Source organism: Rhinichthys klamathensis, unplaced genomic scaffold (genome assembly GCF_029890125.1).
Source record: "Rhinichthys klamathensis goyatoka isolate OS25496 unplaced genomic scaffold, OSU_Roscu_1.1 h1tg000603l_1, whole genome shotgun sequence".
NCBI classification, from domain to species: Eukaryota; Metazoa; Chordata; class Actinopteri; order Cypriniformes; family Leuciscidae; genus Rhinichthys; species Rhinichthys klamathensis.
The window spans coordinates 997,501-1,011,905 of record NW_026607058.1 but is presented as its reverse complement, the minus strand read 5'-3'; the positions used below and the strand labels follow the sequence as shown (position 1 = coordinate 1,011,905).

At 38.2% G+C, this 14,405-nt stretch overlaps 1 protein-coding gene across 1 annotated transcript in view; it reads right to left on the bottom strand.

Annotated features, from left to right (window-relative positions):
• Positions 1–1,619: 1,619 nt before the first annotated feature.
• The window catches only part of LOC130075784 (1-phosphatidylinositol 4,5-bisphosphate phosphodiesterase beta-4), an 82,384-nt gene continuing 69,598 nt past the window's right edge, over positions 1,620–14,405 (bottom strand). The window contains exons 33-37 of the mRNA XM_056240551.1: positions 10,078–10,179; positions 8,441–8,498; positions 8,266–8,352; positions 5,722–5,758; positions 1,620–2,277 (exon numbers count right to left, since the gene is read on the bottom strand). Coding sequence (XP_056096526.1) covers positions 2,192–2,277; positions 5,722–5,758; positions 8,266–8,352; positions 8,441–8,498; positions 10,078–10,179 — 370 coding nt within the window. The 3' untranslated portion in view covers positions 1,620–2,191. The remainder of the gene's footprint in view (positions 2,278–5,721; positions 5,759–8,265; positions 8,353–8,440; positions 8,499–10,077; positions 10,180–14,405) is intronic.

The window sequence follows — 14,405 nt, the reverse complement described above, 5'->3', positions numbered from 1 at the left end:
ATGTAAACGATTTCCTGCTCAGTTTTTGTGATGTCCTCAGATCCATCAAAAAGCAGCCCCCAAAATTCAGCAGACTGCAACTTGGCTCGTAACTCCCCGCTGATGGCGCGGGCGATGCTTTGCATGATGCGCGTGCCCCCTTCACGTGAATGATATGCACCTCCGACATTTACTCCTAGCCGCTTCAGTAAAGGAATATCCTCAGAATAGGAAGACATGGGACGTGCGTGTTTAGCTTTATGCAACATGGAAGGCGAGGAGAAAAATATTAAACAGAGCTTGCCGCTGTTCTTCATTCAGCTTGTCTCGCCATCTGGCAAGTGGGCGACTGGACATTTCTTCTCGGCTAGCTTGTTTATTAACAATTTCTTGCGCCACATTCGTGTGCTCCTTGCTCTTTTCATGTTTGTCAAATAAAGGATGGTTGATATTCGTTGAGCCTTTATAAAACGCACTTGTTTTGTCTGCTAGATGTGGATTTGAGCGGCAAATCTTGCACCACATTTCAGTGCGCTCATCGTTAGCTTCAAGCCACTGCACATCTTTGAGCCACTTTTCCGGAAAAAAAGTGTTTTTTTCGGCTCTGGCTCCAGATGGCGTTTCTTTGTAGGTGGCGAAACGCCAAAAAAGCTGCTTAACGTCTGTTGCTTTTTGGACATCTCTGATAGTATAACTTAGTTGACAAGCAACATGTCGTGTGTAAAGTTAGATGAGAAGATCGGTTAAGTACGCAAAAACGCGGAGTAATACAAGTCGCATTACGCATTCCTAATTTTTGTCACGCATGCGTACCTGCGTACCAGTTATGTGCACCCGTGATTATAACTTTCAACACACATTTAAATGCCGTTTAGTGTGATAGTGTAACGTTAGACCAAGTGAAGCAGCGCTGCGTTACCTCACAAGTTTAATTCGTCTAATAAACTGACCTGTGTGAGTAATCCAGCACTTGCGGGTAGTTCGGTAGAATTAAATGTCCTTATTTCTTTATATCCGCGGGACTCGCGTGTGATATCTGTCTCTTTAGCAATCGCGACCTGCTTCATACCACTGTAATGTTAAAAAACATGAATGTTTGCACTCATCCATAAACATTATTAGATCCATCAGCTTGACAGCAAGTCCCATCATTCACTTCATCACTGCGTCATCAACCTACGCCTGTGTTATTGCTGGAAACTGCGCCCTCTTGTGGCGAAAAAACCTACATATTGTGCCTTTAAGCTTTTTATGCAGCGACCGGCAGTGTGAAGCTTTCATTTCTATTGGTTGTCGCTCCCAAAGTCACTCTAAATTTCGCAGACTTTTAAACGTATCTTAACTCTGTCTAAGATGAGACTAGTGTGAGAAAATCACTTACTGACCTGGTCTGTTCAAGCTTTCCCTGTTTTTACAAACCGTTGGAGGGATTTATGTTTCTGTGGTAATCGGCTTCATCTGTAACGAACCTTGAACTTCATGAAGTCATTGAGCAGAAGGATTTGATCCAAAGCCATTCAAAAATAAGGAACATCACAAGCATTTCAAAATGTTGAAGAAAAGAACATTAAGGATGAAAACGCAAAGTCTACCAGTAAAATTGCATTATGATCAAATAGATTTTCTATCAATACAACAAGTATTTTGCATGATCTTTATAATATATCAGTATGAAAAACAGTGTTATTTCTAAAGACTCAAATACATAATTTATATTTTACAGCTATATTCCACTGTAGAGGATATTTAAAATCAACATGAAAAAGCATTCACAATTCATTTCACTCAGGTAATGGCATATTCACAAAATATATTTCTGAAAATACAAAAATAAATTGATTGTGTGGTAAAAAGTTGGCGTTCTGTACCAGAATAGCTATCACAGGTTTACAACCAGGGTTAATCAAGTTATTATATTTTGTAAAAGACTTTTATTCTTTATAATAATAAGCACTGGTGAATCATTCACAGTAACACCAGGAATGTCTTTTTAAAAAATAAATATAGTCGATTTTAATTTCACGTTGACCTTAAAAGTTATTGTAAAGCAAAGATCAAAATCAAATGCTTAGTTTATCTCGTTAAGCATCTGTTTGCTCATATACAATAAATATTTCAACATTCATAAAAAGTAAATAAATATGAAGCGGACATCACTAAAACAGATTCTATGTGCATTTAAGAGTGAAAAAGTGTGTTTACGGGTGCGTTCTCACTGTGTGACCTCAAATGAGCCGTGAGTTTGATTGGTCGTCAGTCTGTCCTCTCTTGTGTCCTCATGTGCTGAGTCTCTTTGGCCTGTAATGACAGTGAAGTACATTAAAAAAGCCATGTTATGCAAAGTCTTGATGTTGTTTTAGGCTCTACACGACAGGTTTTCCTGCTTGAATGTTGATTATTCTCCTCATATTCTCCATTGTTGCGGCTCCTCTCTTCCCAGTCTGTCAGTAACACTCTGTTTAGTTCCTGTCTCTATGAAGCCCCTCCTTCTGAAAAGCACACTGTGCTCTGATTGGTCGGCTGGAGCAGTGTGTTGTGATTGGTCGAGCGCTTCGAGTGTGTTTGGGAAATGCCCCGCCTCGTACCATAACCGCCAGTTTAACACACTACTAACTAACTCAACCAGGCCCCGCCCCTTTATTCTGCGGATGAATTATTATAATGAGGAATATTGTTGCGTGTTCGTTCCCGGAAGAAACTCAAGACTACAATGGAGGCGTTTCAGGAGTTCAGAAACACTGACACTGATATAGAGAAGAACTGGAGCGTTTTCATGCTCAAACAGCAACATTACACACTAAAGAGAGAGGAACATGGGGAATAGCACGATAGGCCCTCTTTAATGAGGAATTACAGCGCCGGCCTCTAGAGGTAATGCTATCGAGAGAGACCCGGGTTATAAAAAGCCCTGGATTTCACAAATCCTGTTTATTGAATGACATCGCAACATGAGATGTGCGCTGGGGAACAAACATTTCTGAATGGAGGATATTGCAAGCTCACAAACAACATTTTGAAGTTGGTCACATGACACGTCCTGTGTTTTAGTTAGATTAGGCTGGTTGGAAGCGTATTATAGGACTCGGCACCAGCCATCAGAGGAAATGCAATGTGACGTTCAGCGTTTCCTCTGGTGATTGTAGTAGATGAAGTGGATGGAAAAATCAACTAATTTATGCACTGCATTTAAATCAACAGCAGAAGAAACAATCCTCCAGCAGACACAAGCATTTAAGATGCACAACCTCAGTCTGGAGTTGTGAACATTTGCAATGTGAAACCCGTTAAAGGAATAGTTGATTGCACAAAAAAAAAAAAAACGTATTTTTGTCTTGTTTTCCAGTACAAATATCTAAACATTCTTGAATCAAGATACATTTACTTGAGAAGTCATGTGTCAAGTCTTGTATGTCAAGAAAAATATTGACAAATAGAGTCAGAAAAATACATTTCTTTTCCTCTTGAATTAAGTTTATTTTTATGACCCTATTGGTGGATATTCTTTTCTTGTTTTACTCTAGTTTCATTTTGGTAAATTTTTCAGAAAACAACCCTTAGGGCCCTATCTTGCACCCGGCACAAATGACTTTGTACACTGACGCATGTATCATTCCTATTTTGCACCCGCGCGAAGCGGGCTTTTCCCTCCACAGACACACGTCGGTTAACTAAGAAATACACTTGCGCTCCCCGGGGCGGTTCAGCGCAAAGAGGAGGCGTGTTCCGGCGCAAACTTTCCCTCATGCTATTTTGCTGTTCTATAAAACAATTGCGCCACTGACCAGAAAAAAACTAGTCTAAAGTCAGTGGCGCGTTGCGCGTTGTTCATAATGCTATTTTAAGCGCGCATGCTTGGCTATAATGTAGCGGGTGCACAACGCGCATACACTTAGATTCTCTCATCAACACAGATGCAGCAGTTTTTATTTTTGCAAATCATACATTATAACAAGGAAAAATATTAACACATGAGGGAAATCATTGTGGTGTCCATGAAGATGTAAAAAATTTAGTTTTTTTCCTCCCACGCCTGTTTAACCGACGCTGATTTGGGTGGGTTTCTCCCATCCCCATACAACGCCACTTCTCTGTCTTTCACTGCCCTGACAAGAACGCCGGTCTCCTCGGCTGTGAACCGCTCCTGGCGAGCTCCTGGTTAATCCGCCATAATAATAACAATCCGCCATGCAACATGCGCGCCTGCTCTTAAAGGGAATGTGAGATGACGCTCTGATTGGTTTATTTCACGTTACGCCCAAACCACACCTATGAATAATGAAGCTACTTCAGGCCAACCCCTTTTAGATTTGCGCCAGGCTCAAGAGGCATTTATCCCGCCGGGAAAATAGCAACAGCGCCGGGATCCGCCCACAAAGTTACTTGCGCTTTGACACTTGCGTTTCAGATCGTTAAAATAGGGCCCTTAATCTCTTAAAAGGATAGTTCACCCCCAAAATGAAAACTCTGTCAGTAATTACTCTCCCTCATGTTGTTCAACCCCGTAAGACTCTCGTTCATCTTCGGAACACAAATTAAGATATTTTTGATTAAATCTGAGAGCTGGATCACTCCTCCATAGGCTTCTAAGGGATCGAAACTGTCCGGCCCAGAAAAGTTATTAAAGACATCGTTAAAATAGTCCGAGTGACTACAGTGGCTCAACCTTAAGTTTATCAAGCGATGAGAATACTTTTTGTGCGCAAAAAACAAACAAAAATAACGACTTTATTCAACTATTCCTTTCCTTCTCTGTGGGCCTAGAGATAGTTCACGTAGTGTAACAGCGCAGCGCTTCTGTGTTGTACGTCAGACGCATCACACACATGACCAGCGTCGGCCAATAGTGAGCCTGCGTGTGACGTGAAACACAGAAGCGCTGCGCTGTTACACTACGTGAAATCTCAAGGCCCACAGAGAAGGAAATGAATAGTTGAAATAAAGTCGTTATTTTAGTTTTTTTGCGCACAAAAAGTATTCTCATCGCTTGATAAACTTAAGGTTGAGCCACTGTAGTCACTCGGACTATTTTAACGATGTCTTTCATAACTTTTGGGCCGGCCAGTTTCGATCCCTTAAGAAGCCTATGGAGGAGTGATCCAGCTCTCAGATTTAATCAAAAATATCTTAATTTGTGTCCTGAAGATGAACGAAAGTCTTACGGGGTTGAACAACATGAGGGAGAGAATTACTGACAGAGTTTTCATTTTGGGGTGAACTAACCCTTTATGCTTTTCAAGTAAATATATCTTGCTTTAAGAATGTTTAGGTATTTGTACTGGAGAACACGGCAAAAATACTTTCTTCAGTGAAACCCAAAAGGTGAAAATTTGGGGTTTTTTTTTTTTTTTTTCATTTTGGATCTTGACAGACCTGAGTGAACTCAGAACAAAGAAAGTCAAAAGGGTTTAGAATGGCATGACGTTGAGTAACTGAGGAGAGAGAGGTTTCACTTTTGTGGTACAAGAGGCAAAATTCAGTATTCAATCAATTTTTTACACAGTTGTTTATAGCAAGAACACGCACTGACATCTCCAGATGAGTGCAAGCTTCCTGACGGGCAAAATAAACAGAGAACCCATGAGGAACGGCTCGGCCGCGTCTGTCTGCTCAGTAGTCCTCGAACGTGTGGAGGACGAGCAATAACTCACACATATGATGGACTGGACTTCCACACGGGGAGAAATGAAAGAATCATGGGAAGGGGAGGCGTTGTAAAATTGATTTAAGAGAGGAAAGTCCTACCTTGGCATTGTGATTTTGCATAGCACGAGTTCAACAGCTAAATAAAAGAGCAAAATAAAATTCATGGTGAGTGATCTATTATATCCACATGACAGTTTCATGCATCATCAAACGGGTCATTCCTGCTATGCATTATATTGTCATGCCACACTATTATATATCTTTTTAAGAACAAAACCATTTTAAACCGAAAACCGCCTGTTGAATATTATAGGTTGTATTTTTAATCAGTTTGAATATTTTGGAAGTGAAATATGAAAGGTGAATATGGATTATTGAAATTTTACTAATGAAAATGTGTTTGAAATGTTTTGATTTGAAATATTCACAGCTTAAATATTCAACCATGCTAAATTTCAGCCTATAAAAATGCAAGCCCTAAAAATACAATGCATTAAAATACAAGCAGGGTTAATACAATGCATATTTTTTTCAAGTAGTACAATTCAACAGGCTTTTTGTTTCAAAAACATTTGGCATTATTTTACTTCCATAAACTTAAGTTTACTTGATTATAATTTTTTAGCAAAATCATGTTCAAATGTGAGTCTCAAATATGATAATCAGGCTTTTGAGGAAGGTTTATTTGTTCATCTCTCAATCATCATTGTATTTCATTGCATTATATGTTGTAAAACTACAGAGATTTGATCATAAAACTAAGCATTTAAATAAAAAATGTAATTAACCCATAAGAACCCGGACCAATTTCCCCTTATAGGAAAATTATGGGGCATATAAAACAGACTAAACGGACCTGCACTTAAAACATGTTTCTGCTGTTGTTTTTTAAATACAACCACTCCCTGTCAAAGATCTGTAATGTTACATATGTGTCACATTGGGCGTTTATGATACATTTTTAATGTTACATATATGTCACATTGGGCTTTTATTTCTCATTTGGAAAAAAAATAATTTAGCTAAATAACAGTTTTTTTCTGTTTATTTTCTTTTCCACAACATTTTAAAAATTATAACTTTTCTGGGAGGATAAAAAAAAAAATCAGAAGTAATAGTTTTTGCATTTTATTTGCTTTGCCACATATTTCAAAACCACATAACTATGACCATAACTGTGACCTTTTCAGGTATTCGGTTTAATCAGAAATATATTTTTTTAATATTTTTTCACAACTGGAAGATGTGCAAACTGAATAAAAATAAATAACTACCTCAACATTGGAGGTCAACATGTTGAACATGCATGTAGTGCAATAACATTGCAAACTTCTACCTTTTCAGGTATACGGTTTAACCGGAAATATACATTTTTGGATTATTTTTTCACAACTCGAAAATGTGCAAACTGAATAAAAATAAATATGGTGTTTTATGTTGCATTCCTGTTTTAGTTACAGGTATGCAAAATATTTTCAAAATACATTTCATTAAGGGGTAAACCCTAAACCAACTTTTTTTTAGTTAATGATCTGTAAGACTGTGGCTTTATTATTATTGTTGTTCATTGATTCAAGTAATTTTTTGGACATTTGGGTATAAAGTGTTTTAATTCTACAATATACGGTGTAAAAACGTCTGAGTGCTGCCCTCTTCAGGTTGAACGGTGGCTACTGCAGTTGAATTTTCCTATTGGAAGTTGTGGTGCCCTGTGATGTAAGCAGGCACAAGCTAAGCCTACAGAGAGACGGGTCTCAGGTTAGAGTGATGACTGATATTTATATGCATTTGATGTCAGTAGTCTGTTATATACTATTATTAAAGGGGTCATTGGATGCAAAATTCATATTTATAAGCCGTTTGCATATAAATGTGTGTTGGACAGTGTGTGGACACAACCACCATACAATAAAAAAAAAAATACATTCACTCCTTTTTTTAATTCCCAAAAAGCCTAAACACTCAATAATCAAGCCGTTTTGATTTTCTGAGCAATATGATGTCATATTGCTCATGCTCCGCCCACGACCGCTGACGGACTGTCCCGTATTAGCATATTTCCTATATGTCTCATATAAATATCAGCATCTGTACCAAATTGCATATTTTCTGCTCAGTTTGTGCCTGGAGTTTTACTCCATATTTTCACTATATGAGCCATAAAAGCCTGAATTATCAAATATGATACCCAACAAAGACACATATGCATACTTAAATATTTTTTTAAATATATTGTCTAAAGTTTCAATAAACTTTTTCATTTCTTATATCAGGCTTTACAGGGTTAACTGAAAATCAGTTTAATATTTTTTCGTTTTTCCTATTCAATTAGCATCCTTAATGGCATCATCTTCAAGGAAGTGACATCATTTTGCTGGGAAATCAACATCATTAAGGATCAATGAATTCAGTGGCGTTTTGTGATGTTGGTTAACTGGTTTGCGCCTCTAAAACATGTATCCTGTTTGATCAAATCAACATTTCAATAGATTCAAAATATGAAAGAGAAGTCTGGGCGCTTCTGAACGTCTGCTATACCGTTATATGGATATGCATCCTTAAATACAGAAGCACATTCATTATGTGGAGGTCACAGAGCTGAAGTGGCACAGCACAGCAGGAACGACCCAAACACTGAAATACCTCCTCGTTGTGTTTCTCTAGCCTCTCGAGGTGTTCACGCTGAGCCGCCTGGAGTTGCTCGCTCTCTTTGGACTGTTTCATGGCGAGCTGTCAATCAACGCCCATGTTCATTTACATAATTAGAAACATGCATTTGAAAAAAAACACACATCTGAAACAAGATTAGAATCGTTACCCTCTTTCTTTCTGTAAGAAACTTCCTTGTGTTCGTGCTGTTGAGCTCTCGAACTCTCCTGCAGAAACAATATCAGTTGATGATTACCAAGTTTCATTCTAATATACCTAAGCTTTCCCAAAACACAACCTCAGCTCCTCTTTGGTGTTTTCAATTTACCGTATTTTCCGCACTATAAGGCGCACTTAAAAGCCTTTAATTTTCTCAAAAAACGACAGTGCGCCTTATAATCCGGAGCGCCTTATATATGGATGGTGAACACACGTTCACCAAGAGGGGGAGACAGCGCCGGCCGACTTACGCCACTATCTGCCAATGGATCGTGGATGCCTGGGCTGATATATCCATATATCCATATATCAGTCTCAACTGTGATCCGAGCTTTCACGAAGGCAGGAATAATCTCTTTATTCAGCCGGCTCACATACCCGTATTTACTTCATGTTTTCGGCCGAAGTCCACAGTAGTCGATTGTCGAGTTCGCGGGCGCGATCAAACCTCCTCCGTGTGTTCAACATCTGATCCGGATGAACTATCTGTTGCTTAGTTACCAATGATCGCGCACTCGACAATCGCCTACTGTGGACTTCGACCGAAAACAGGAAGAAAATACGGGTATGTGAGCTGGCTGAATAAACATTTTTATTAATATCTTTCACATTTACTGCAGTCAGATTCGCCGTGTTCACTCACATGGCTGTGCACTTGTAATGACACATTAAGGTTGTTAAGAGGCTAAAAGCAGGTTTAAAACTTGCCCCGTTTAAGTCAACAGGGTGCACATTTTAAAAAGAGGATAACACGGTGTAGGCAACACCGGTTTTTATCGTTGTTATCTGTACTGACAGCACTCCAAATTTACAAAAAAATGAGCTCAATGTTAAAATTGACCGGAGTTCTCCTTTAACTTTTGAACAACGTTACCATGGGAGTGAACGGAGTTGTCAGAACGCTTAATAAAGTTTGACTTTATCTGACTGTTTTGTTGACATTCCCTTTAGCACAACTAGTGGATGCATAACGCAAACCCAGTCAAACGTTTGACTGCAGTATCTTATGCGCCTTATAATCCGGTGCGCCCTATATATGAAGTTCTAAAATAGGTCAATCATTGATGGTTCGCCTTATAGTGCGGAAAATACGGTATTGGTGTGTTAAAGTCAAAAAGGTATGAAAACCACATTTGGGAAGTTTGGTCTATAGATTGATGATATGAGGCTTTTTTTTGTTGTTGTTGTAGATTTGTAGAAGTTCATTACGGTGCAAAAACACATGGTTTACCTACAAAACAAAGTTTAAGGAAGGTTTAATATCAACATATCGGAGCATTGTGGAGATGGGGTTTATTTTCCTGATTGACGTATGCACTGTGTGGTCAAATTTGGAGAGAATAACAAAAAAGTCGAATTTTGAAATGGTGGAAACTAGCGCACTGACCAGAGCATCACTAATGCAATCAGAGAAGAATACAATATGGTGTTTTCCCAAATTATATGGATGAAATTGCACAAGATTGGTTCTGTTTGGTCATTACACTGTAATAGCAACGTCTCAAAATACAAGCATAGCCCAAAGGAAAGTGCAACTATAAAGTAATGCTGGCCGTATGATCTTTAAAGGGGAGCAGTTGCTATTACCGTTCCCTCTCAGCCTTGTTCTTTATGCTTTTGTCTTGACTGATGGCTTTGCTGCTCTCCATTGAGGTCTTCGCTTGGTTGGTTCGCAGCTCTTTACTCTGTCTGGAAGAGGAGAAGGACAATCATTGCTATGACAAACAGTGGTTTGCTCTATGATGTTAAAAGTAGGGCTGTATTTACGTTTATATATTTATTAAAAAAAAAAAAGTGTCCCATGCAAGTTTTGTACATATGTACATAATTTGTGACATTCATTTTTTTATTCGAGTAACACTTTAAAATAAAGTCCTAACTATTATCTAAAATTAACAATCAGCAATACATTAGTTAGAGTATTAATTCATCTTTGATTATGTGTATAAAAACACAACTGTTATTGTTACTTCATGTTAGCTCAGGTTCATTAAACTACATTAACAGACAAAACTTTTGATTTCAATAATGTATTAGTAAATGTTGAAATTAACATTAGGTTAATAAATGCTTTTGAAGTATTTTTATTTTTGGTAAAGTGTTACCGTTATTTGTAATTGAGTCCATCAAATTCCTAATAAAAAGGAAAATAATCAAATGAGTATTTAATACATTTAATTATACATAAATACAGGAGACATTATCACATATATGGACTATTTTTATTTTATTTTCAGCAAAAAAATCTAATTTGTGAGACCGTTATTGCAATATAAAAGGACTCATATGGTGTGATAATATCTTGTTTGCACTGTGCAACAGAAGTAGAAGTATTTGCGGTTTAAAGTGTAATTGCAATAATAAACGCTTGATAACTCTGTGGAGTTAATGTAAAATATACAATAAGAACACAGAGAACAAAACAGCAGCTGCAAGAACAGATACACACACACACACACACACACACACACACACACACACACACACACACACACACACACGTCGTATGGAACAAAAGCCCATAAGAAACGCACACAAGGGAGAATTCAGTGAGAATGAATTGCACACACTGATAGTGCTGTTTAGCAAGCATAGACTGCTTTGTTTCAGCACTCGATTCACTAAAGGAATTATGCAAATCAGGTTATGCCACAAACATGCCTACAAAATTAGTGCTGCGAGCAATTCCCCACAATACAGGCCGGATCTGACGACTTTACAGATGCGGAAGGTGCGCTTGACTTCACTTCTGGATATATGCCTGGATATATCCATCACTTAACGAATTACTGCGGACACGATCGATAACAACTGTACACAGACGTTAATAGCAATTAACAGCCACACAGTGATGTCCTCTTAATCCAGCACGCGCTATTTGCATAAAAAAGGAGGCATGTGTGCCCAGAAAATAATGACACTGACTTCATTTAAATGCACACGGCACAATCATATAAACTGTGAAAAAATACTTTTTGAGGTTTTAAAAAGTTTATTGGCGGATCTTTTACAAGAACACTATTTTCAGTCAAAGTTTAAATATTTGTATATATATATCAGTAGTATACACTCACCGGCCACTTTATTAGGTACCCCATGCTAGTAACGGGTTGGACCCCCTTTTGCCTTCAGAACTGCCTCAATTCTTCGTGGCATAGATTCAACAAGGTGCTGGAAGCATTCCTCAGGGAGTTTGGTCCATATTGACATGATGGCATCACACAGTTGCCGCAGATTTGTCGGCTGCACATCCATGATGCGAATCTCCCGTTCCACCACATCCCAAAGATGCTCTATTGGGTTGAGATCTGGTGACTGTGGAGGCCATTTTAGTACAGTGAACTCATTGTCATGTTCAAGAAACCAATTTGAAATGATTAGAGCTTTGTGACATGGTGGAAGTAGCCATCAGAGGATGGGTACATGGTGGCCATAAAGGGATGGACATGGTCAGAAACAATGCTCAGGTAGGCCGTGGCATTTAAACGATGCCCAATTGGCACTAAGGGGCCTAAAGTGTGCCAGGAAAACATCCCCCACACCATTACACCACCACCACCAGCCTGCACAGTGGTAACAAGGCATGATGGTTCCATGTTCTCATTCTGTTTACGCCAAATTCGGACTCTAACATCTGAATGTCTCAACAGAAATCGAGACTCATCAGACCAGGCAACATTTTTCCAGTCTTCAACTGTTCAATTTTGGTGAGCTCTTGCAAATTGTAGCCTCTTTTTCCTATTTGTAGTGGAGATGAGTGGTACCCGGTGGAGTCTTCTGCTGTTGTAGCCCATCCGCCTCAAGGTTGTGCGTGTTGTGGCTTCACAAATGCTTTGCTGCATACCTCGGTTGTAACGAGTGGTTATTTCAGTCACTGTTGCCCTTCTATCAGCTCGAACCAGTCTGGCCATTCTCCTCTGACCTCTGGCATCAACAAGGCATTTCCGCCCACAGAACTGCCGCTCACTGGATGTTTTTTCTTTTTCGGACCATTCTCTGTAAACCCTAGAGATGGTTGTGCGTGAAAATCCCAGTAGATTAGCAGTTTCTGAAATACTCAGACCAGCCCTTCTGGCACCAACAATCATGCCACGTTCAAAGTCACTCAAATCAACTTTCTTCCCCATACTGATGCTCGGTTTGAACTGCAGGAGATTGTCTTGACCATGTCTACATGCCTAAATGCACTGAGTTGCCGCCATGTGATTGGCTGCTTAGAAATTAAGTGTTAACGAGCAGTTGGACAGGTGTACCTAATATAGTGGCCGGTGAGTGTATATGTGTGTGTATATATATATATATATATATATTAGGGGTGTAACGGTTCACAAAATTCACGGTTCGGTTCGATACGATACACTTGTGTCACGGTTCGGTTCGGTACGATTCGGTACGTTTCCGATACAGCAAAAAGAAAGAAATGCCAGAGAAATTTCCTTGATTTAATCTTTTTAATTATATTTTTATTAAAACTAACATCATAAAGTATGATATTTTTTAACTTTGAGCAATGATGGAGCTATACTTGACTTTTCTTAGGAGCTTATAAAACAAAACAGCTCCTTGGACAAAATTAAATGTAATATTGTAGTAGTTATAAACAAAGGTTTATTTTAGTTCAGATTAACATTTGAGGGCAGCAATTGTATTCATAATGTCAAAATAAAACCGACGTGATGTTACTTGAAAGCATTATAGCCTACTATTCCTGCCAAACTTCCATGGTTACAGTTAGTAGTGTTACTACAGTAAACCCATGGTGAATGTTGCTGATCTGTGGACACTGGATAGTTCATTCATGGCACAATGTTTCTTCCTGTTTTCCACGTCAGCGCTGTTTGATCCGTTAATAACGGAGAAATGCGAATGTTTCTCACTAGATCTTGCAGCGATGTTATTACTTCAGTGGCGAATTCAAATGCTTTCTTTACTGGATTTGGCTGTGTAGTAACAGTGCTGATGATTAAGATCGGCTCGCGCTGCATTGGTCCAAACTGATAAACGGTCCTTCAACCACACAATAACGAGTGGTTTCGTTCCGCTTACATTACATTTGCCATTTGATGTTGGGCAATGTTGTGGTCACGCACATTATGAGTGCGCTTGCCAGGCGTGACGCGCCTTCATTTGAAATAACGAAATTTTGGTCGGCAGGAAAAATGGTCCAACGAACCGTTCGGTTCAAAAATGCGTACCGAAAACCGAACCGAAAGCCTCGTACCGAACGGTTCAATACGAATACGTGTATCGTTACACCCCTAATATATATATAAATATATGGAAACATTACTATTTAAGTCTCTTGTGCTTATCAAGCCTGCATTTATTTGATCAAAAATACAGAAAAAAAAACAGTAATATTATTATAATTCAAAGTAATAGTTTTCTATTTTAATATTCTTTAAAATATAATTGATTTCTGTTATGCAAAGCTGAATTTTCAGCATCATTGCTCCAGTCTTCAGTGTCACATGATCCTTCAGAAATCACTCTAATATGGATTTATTATCAATATTGGAAACAATTGTGCTATTTTTTTATTTTTTATTTTAAACCTGTGATATTTTTTTACGGGATACTTAGTGATGAATAAAAAGTTTTAAAAAACCACCAGCATTTATTTAAATTAGAAATCTTTTGTAACAATATACACTATCGTTCAAAAGTTTGGGGTCAGTCATTTTTTTTTGTTTCTTTAAAAAAAAAAAGAAATTATTACTTTTATTCAGCAAGGATGTGTTAAATTGATAGAATTATTTTCTGATAATATAAATCTTTACTATTTTGAATAAATATTTGAAAAAAATAAATAAAATTAAGCAGCACAACTGTTTCCAACGTTGATACTAAATTATATTTGATCATGACACTGAAGACTGGAGTAATGATGCTGAAAATACAGCTTTGATCACAGG